This window comes from Pyrus communis, chromosome 10, assembly GCF_963583255.1.
Source record: "Pyrus communis chromosome 10, drPyrComm1.1, whole genome shotgun sequence".
NCBI classification, from domain to species: domain Eukaryota; kingdom Viridiplantae; phylum Streptophyta; class Magnoliopsida; order Rosales; family Rosaceae; genus Pyrus; species Pyrus communis.
In genome coordinates this window covers 9,199,273-9,205,927 of record NC_084812.1, presented here as the reverse complement: position 1 = coordinate 9,205,927, position 6,655 = coordinate 9,199,273, and the positions used below count along the sequence as shown (strand labels likewise).

Below are 6,655 nucleotides of genomic sequence, written 5' to 3'. Positions count from 1 at the left end.
TCTGACCTCCTAACAAAAAGAGTGTATTTACAGTTAAAAAAACGCATACCATGTGGCTAGGGAGTGGATCCAACCAACCATCGGTGGAGCTTCATCTTCCTCTGCCAACTCTTTTACTGGTCGTTGGTCTAAGGTTTGGAAGGCATTGATCCCTCCGAAAGTAAAAGTAGGAATGTGGAGGCCATGCCACGACATTATCTCCATAAGATCCAATCTCCGAAAGCATCGCATTGAAATTGATCATTCGTGTGTCTTCCGCAATCCAAATGATGAGATTCTTGAAGGCATGTCATTATGTTAAATGTGCTTGGTTATCCGTGTTCCCCCGAGCTTTGCAGCATCACTATCAATGAGAGCTTGGGCAATGGAGATTTCAGAGCATATGTCCCAGCCCAGTTTGATGATTTTAAGATGATTTGTTGGACGATATGGAGGGCTGGTTTGGTATTACTGTGTTTTAAAAAAAAAATGCTTCTATTATGCTGTGAGAATAAACTCATTTTTGCTGTTTCACGTTTTCAGTTTTTTTTCACCCAAAACTGTGAAAATAAGCTGTTTTTAAGTGTTTACCAAACACATTATTGAGCTCATCTTTTTTTTATATACATTTTTTATAAAAGCACCTCAGTACCAAATCAGTACGGAGAAAGAGGAACTCCAAACTTATGGACAGGGAAGAGTGTTCTCCAAATGTCTTGGTTTCAAGATCTCTTTCATGCTAGCATGAGTTTATAAAAGATCAATTTCATACCCAAATCTCGGTCCCGCAACACCATCACCCATAAATGGACAACGCTGCCCTCTGGCTGCCAGAAGATGAATGTTGATGGTGCATGGGACACTAAGCGAAATGTTGGGGTAGGGGGGCTGGGATCATCATTCGCGATTCCTCTGGACCCGCAACCAAATTGATCTAGGATAGACCAAATCGTTGAAGACACCAAAGCCTACCTCTCTATAATCACTGAAATTACGTTATTCATGTTCGCCGATATGCTAGTGGTGTGACTCACAACTTAGCTCACTATAGTTTGCATATTAGAAATCCTTGTTACTAGTGTGTGGATCTTTTTACTCTTATTGTAGACCTATTGATTGAGGAATTTAACATCATGTAATTTGGTTTTTGTACTTTTTCGCTTTCATCAATGAAAGAGCTGGACTTGGCTGCTGAAGAATTCAGCAGCATGTCCTGCTTACATCCAATTCCGGCTAGACACGTATTCAAGTTTTGATTATTTTTAATCAAAACTTGGACATGTGTCCAGCCAAAATTGGGTATAAGCAGGACCTGCTGCTGAATTCTTCAATAGTCAAGTCTTTTCCTTAATGAAATCCTATCGTCTCCTTTCTAAAAAATAAAAAAAATTAGAAAAAAATTAAAAAAAGGAAGAAGATTTGGTAAATTAACTGCCACGTGGAAGTTGGATTTAGTAAGTAGGTGCTGAAGCTGATGTTTGTTCTTGCATGATAGTGTAACTTTTAGTCGTAGTTTTGTTTGTTTTTTTCTTTACAATAAAATCAATTTACGGAAAGGAAACAAAAAGAAGGAAGAGATGTTGTCAATCTACACTTTTAATGTGCTTTTTCACGTTGTATTTTTACTTTTTTTAAAGTGCATAGGATTTGAAATATTAATAACAATTTTTTTTTAATATAAGCAATATTTCTATTTTAAACTATACTAATATTAAAAAGAATAAATAGGAGTTGAACTCAATACGTAATAAGTTGATAAACGAAAAATGTTTGGTAAAGTGGCAACCACACTGCATATAAACGTAATTCACATCAAGATCTGTAAAACTAAAATACAAATATGATTATAAAGTTAAGATAGTTTATGATTCGATTCTTTCCAATATAACAAAAAGAAAAACACGATGGTAAAATTAAACTCTATTGATTGTCTTTGTATAATGTACAACAAAAACCTCGATCGAGAGGGTAGAGAGTCCAGAAGCCTGAGTATGGATCAGTATAGTTTGCTCTCTCATACCTAAAATTTTCCATGGACAAAAGAAAAAAAACAAGAAGAAAATATATATTTGTTTTTCTTTATTATAAAGAAATTAACTGTGTAGTAATGAATTAGATAATTTGATGATTATTTGTCTAATTTAATCAAGACTCCAGCGCGAAGGGTGTCTGTAACAGATCATATGGGGCCCACAGAGCATCCAATGGGCACGGTCGGTTGGCGTCCAGTCTCACCCACGGCTTCCCCTTCCCGCTCCAATGCAGCAAGCTCACCGGACCCGGATGCAAATCCCGACACAACCCACGAAAGTTATCTCCGCCCAGTCCGTGCTGGTTCCATCGGTGGTCGACTGCGGCGATTTTTCCGGCGAAAACCAATAGGAATGGCGGCAGGGACCCGAGCTCGTAGATCCGCATCCGCTTCTGTAGCTCCATCCACTCCACGATCTGTTCCGTGTACCCACCGGATCTCCACTTGTCCAAGTCGATGACCATGACGCCGGTGTTGAAGTAGCAGGCCTTGCGGTTCTCGAAGGTGAGGGAGAGCGTCGGGTTGGACCAAAACGTAGGCGTAAAGTAGGAGGAGAAGTTGGCGTTGCAGTACTCCGGCGCAGCGAGGACTTGTGTGGGGCCCAGCACGGTGGACGCCAGCTTGGAAATGTCGTCAACGAGGATGAGGTCGGAGTCGAGGTAGACGACCCGGCGGACACATGTGGGAAGGATGTTAGCGAGGTAGTTGCGGGCGTAGTTGAGCGGGCAGTCGAGGGCGGAGCGGATCGACGTCGATATGAGCCCCGCCACGGCAGAGTCGTCGAAGGGGTAGACTCGGAATTTCAAGTAGGGAAATGACGTCTCGATAATTTGCTGGAGGAGTTGGGAGTTGGAGGTGGAGGAGGAGGAGACGAAGTGGAAGATGACATTTTCCGGGCAGGAGGAGTGCTGGAGGACTGAGAGAATGGCGGCCATTGAGCCACGGAGGTAAGCGGCGTCGAGGGTCATTGCCACGTGGTCCGCCTCATCCGAGCACATGGGCACCGCTGTGTACTCGTGGTTGTTGAGGTCGGGGCAGCTCGGGGAGTTGTAGAATTTCGGTGCTTCCTTGAATCGTTGAGTGGTTGCGGTGGCGAGCGCTTCCCTGAGTCGTTCTGAAGTAGTGATGGCGGCATTGGTGGTGGTCGTAAAGAGAAGGATGAAGCTGATGAGGAAGGACAGCATGTTAAGAAAATTTGGACAATTAGGAAAGGTAGTGATATATGAAAGGAGGAGGTGTGTAGTGGTTTTGGTTTTTGACGGGAGGAGAGAGGGTTTAACTTTTGAAAAGGAGAAAAGTAGAAATAAGGGAGAGAAAGAGGAGTTTCTGTAGAGGGTTTGGGGAGAAGACACTTCTGCGATTTCTACGTGGCTTTGAAACCACGTTGGTTTCAAACCTGAACTGCTCGGGAAGCCAAGTCAAGGGAGGGGGCTCTTTGTTCAAAGACAACCAAAATGAAGGCAGAGAAGATTATTTGGATAATATTTGCATTCTCACTTTGTGAATAATGTATCTTAACTATACAAATTTTATAATCAGAACCGTTATATTTTTTAATTTTTATATGAAGATCATCCTTAAAAAATGTTTTCCCAAGAAAACAATGAGATTATTCTTTTTCCATATGTGGTTTTTTACCAAAATTTTTGGAAACTAACATATTTGGTAATATGCCATCAAGACCTAGACCGCTGGTTAAGTGTGTACATTCATTTTATCTACTCACATCAGTCTCTAGTTTTTTCAAAAAAAGTTCTTGAAATAAAACTTACAATTAATATCGTGGGAGGAAAAACTTGAACACAGAATCTTAGGTGTACAAATCAATACTCTTAATTACTTGCATTACAATTTAGGAACCACTAGCAATTTGCATAGCTTGCTAAGGAAAAATTGACATACATGTGTCAATTTATTGGTCATGTGATAAGTGACAACTATTAGGTTATATTAATTCAAATATTTCCTTAAGAGGATAACTTAATTAACATTTATATTAATTTCCAATTACTAATTTGTATATTCATTTAGTACTGCAGGGAGGGAATTGAAGCTATCCCCATTCCCTATAACTCTCTAGGTTGTAAAATATAAGGTGATTAGGACATCATAACCCTGAGCTGGACTACTTTTTAAGCAAAAATTGAGCATGAAATATGAATTTAGGAACTTTAATCTTCTTCACCCACGGCATCTTATATCCTGTAGGTGAACTGGTGAGGTATCCCCTTCAGGAAAATTAAACTCCAACCTCATATCATGTATATAGGTGTGTGCTTCCGTGCAAAGCTATACTCTATTTTTTTATACAATTCCCAGCAACAAGTGATTCCAAGAAGGGTGAAATGAGAATTAGAATACACTAAAGTCATTAGATGGGATATCTACTCTTAATTTGTATAAATTTTCGTCACCAAATGTATGTGCTCTAATATTCTAGTAAATAAAATGTTGGGTTCTAACCAATGTAACACAATGTCAACAACTTACTAGACGACCGGCACACACATGACATAACATTTTTTTTCTGTAACATTTTTATCATAAAAACGTACCTTCATTAAAAATTCAAACATTTCTTGTATGGACAACATTTACTAATTTTTATTGGGGGGCTAAACATAGAAACAGTTCTACCGATTCATGAGGTAATATTTATTATTTTTCTTTTATCAATTAGGGATGTCGAATTAACTTAAAATCTCTTCCAACCTTAAGAAAGACGATTAAACTAAAATACAGCCATAGTTTATTTGAATACTTAGAGCATATTGTTGTTATCAAGAGTACTTCTAAACAAACCCTAGCTAGTCAAAAGAGAATGTTATGACACTTGTAGATTTAATTACAATCTACGTAACATGGATGCTGATCAGTGTTCTACCCTGCATTTGCATTAGCCCTCGGATCCCTTTATTTCCCTAATCATATAGTATACCATCTTAAATCCTAATTATAATTAAACTAAACTAAACTTGGACCTAAAATTATTAGAGCAAAAGGAGAACCCCACATAGACAATCCATGTCTCATGCGATGGGGACAATCGTGATTTGGGATCCGAAATTTGTGTTTATCTTTTGAGCCACCTCATTACATTGTATACCCTGATAAACTTAAGAGAGTTGCCACCTGGCCCTTTGAATGGGACCCAAAGGGTGAAGGTTGGTTGTTTCTGAAAACGGATTGAGACAGCCAAACTAAAAAACGCATTAGAAAGTGATTTGTTTCTTGTGATCCTTCTAACACTTTTTAATCTTTTCTGGATATCTTACCTTTTAATTTATTACAAATATTAAAGGTTTAAAAAATATAACTTATTGCATTCTTTTGTATAGAAATATTTAAAAGTCTTGATTAATTTGGAAGATTATTTGTATTTTGATGGTTAATGCATTCTTTTGTATAGAGAAAAAAGTGGTAGTTTATACTAAATTAATTTAATTCAAACTCGGGTAAGGAAATATATAACTTATTGCTTTAACCAGTTTGACTAAGTTGGAGTTTGCCTTCTATATCGTGTTTGGACAAATATTTTTCGTGAATTAGGTGCAAGGTAATTGAAAAGTTATTCATGCATTATATGTTTTATTGTTTATTTTGTTTCTCTGTTATCCATGCATTCTATAAATTAACTATTGTGTATACAATTTGAAAATAAATAATTTTGATTGTATTTTGGTCATGTGTCATACTTTCTATTCAGATTTACTAAATCAACATGTTTAATATGCTATATTAGTCAGTAATTTTCGCTCTCGCATTATATTTCTCCCTGCTTTTGTCATTTGATTCTTTTTTTTACAATTAATCTAAAATAAGAAAATAACAGACGAGTACCTGAGTGATGTGATGGAAATAGTATATACAAGAACAAGATCAGAAAAACCAACGTCCTGAGATTGTTGATCACAATGCCCTAAACCCGAAGCCTTAAACCATAACTATAAATTAATTGTTTTCTTAAAAACCTGATATATCATGTATATTCTTTATTCTTGTATTTCTTATTCAGGATAATATTAAACTAAAAATTACTCCAATGAAAATACAGCCTCATGCTGTATGTCCTTCAATTATCAGTACTTTGCCTTTTGACAGAAAAGATGGAGAAACTCTTTCCATTATTTGAGATTGGTTGCAGCATTTTTTTTTTTTCAAACCACCATGAAACCAAGCATGTGCGACACGACAGCCACATGTCAAGCACTTTCACTCGAGCACTTTCCTATTATTTGGGTACATCTCGACTCCTACTAACACTTTTGTTAGGCCATATAAAACCCTACGTTAGCAAATCTAAGCATTGTTTCACAATATATAGCGTAACCAGAATTTTGTCATAACGGAGCATGATGGTGAAGTTTTAACAAAGAAAATTCCATATGTTTCATCCATCACGTTATTTCTCTCTTTAAAGAAAAACTCAAAGACTGAGATCAAAGTGTATCCAAACGTAAAATTATTCAAAGATTACAACAGTTACTTCTCCATAATCAGGGTTGTAAATCGGCTCGAAACATTTCAAGCTCGCACGGTTCAGCTCGTCTTTGGCTTGTCGAAGTTCAATTGTGAAGGAACCAAGCTAAGCCTAGTTTGGCTTGATTAAGAAACAAGCCAAACTTGAGCATTAGTGTGTTTGGC

At 37.4% G+C, this 6,655-nt stretch overlaps 1 protein-coding gene across 1 annotated transcript; it reads right to left on the bottom strand.

Annotated features, from left to right (window-relative positions):
• Positions 1 to 1,939: 1,939 nt before the first annotated feature.
• Positions 1,940 to 3,412, bottom strand: LOC137748728 (probable galacturonosyltransferase-like 1). The gene has a single exon (XM_068488901.1). The coding sequence runs from the start codon at positions 3,193 to 3,195 to the stop codon at positions 2,125 to 2,127; it is 1,071 nt and encodes a 356-aa protein (XP_068345002.1). The 5' UTR covers positions 3,196 to 3,412; the 3' UTR covers positions 1,940 to 2,124.
• Between the last annotated feature and the right edge of the window lie 3,243 nt (positions 3,413 to 6,655).

Bases quoted from the DNA above. Each gene is read 5' to 3' on its own strand.
- LOC137748728 (XM_068488901.1), bottom strand. From the start codon at position 3,195: ATGCTGTCCTTCCTCATCAGCTTCATCCTTCTCTTTACGACCACCACC.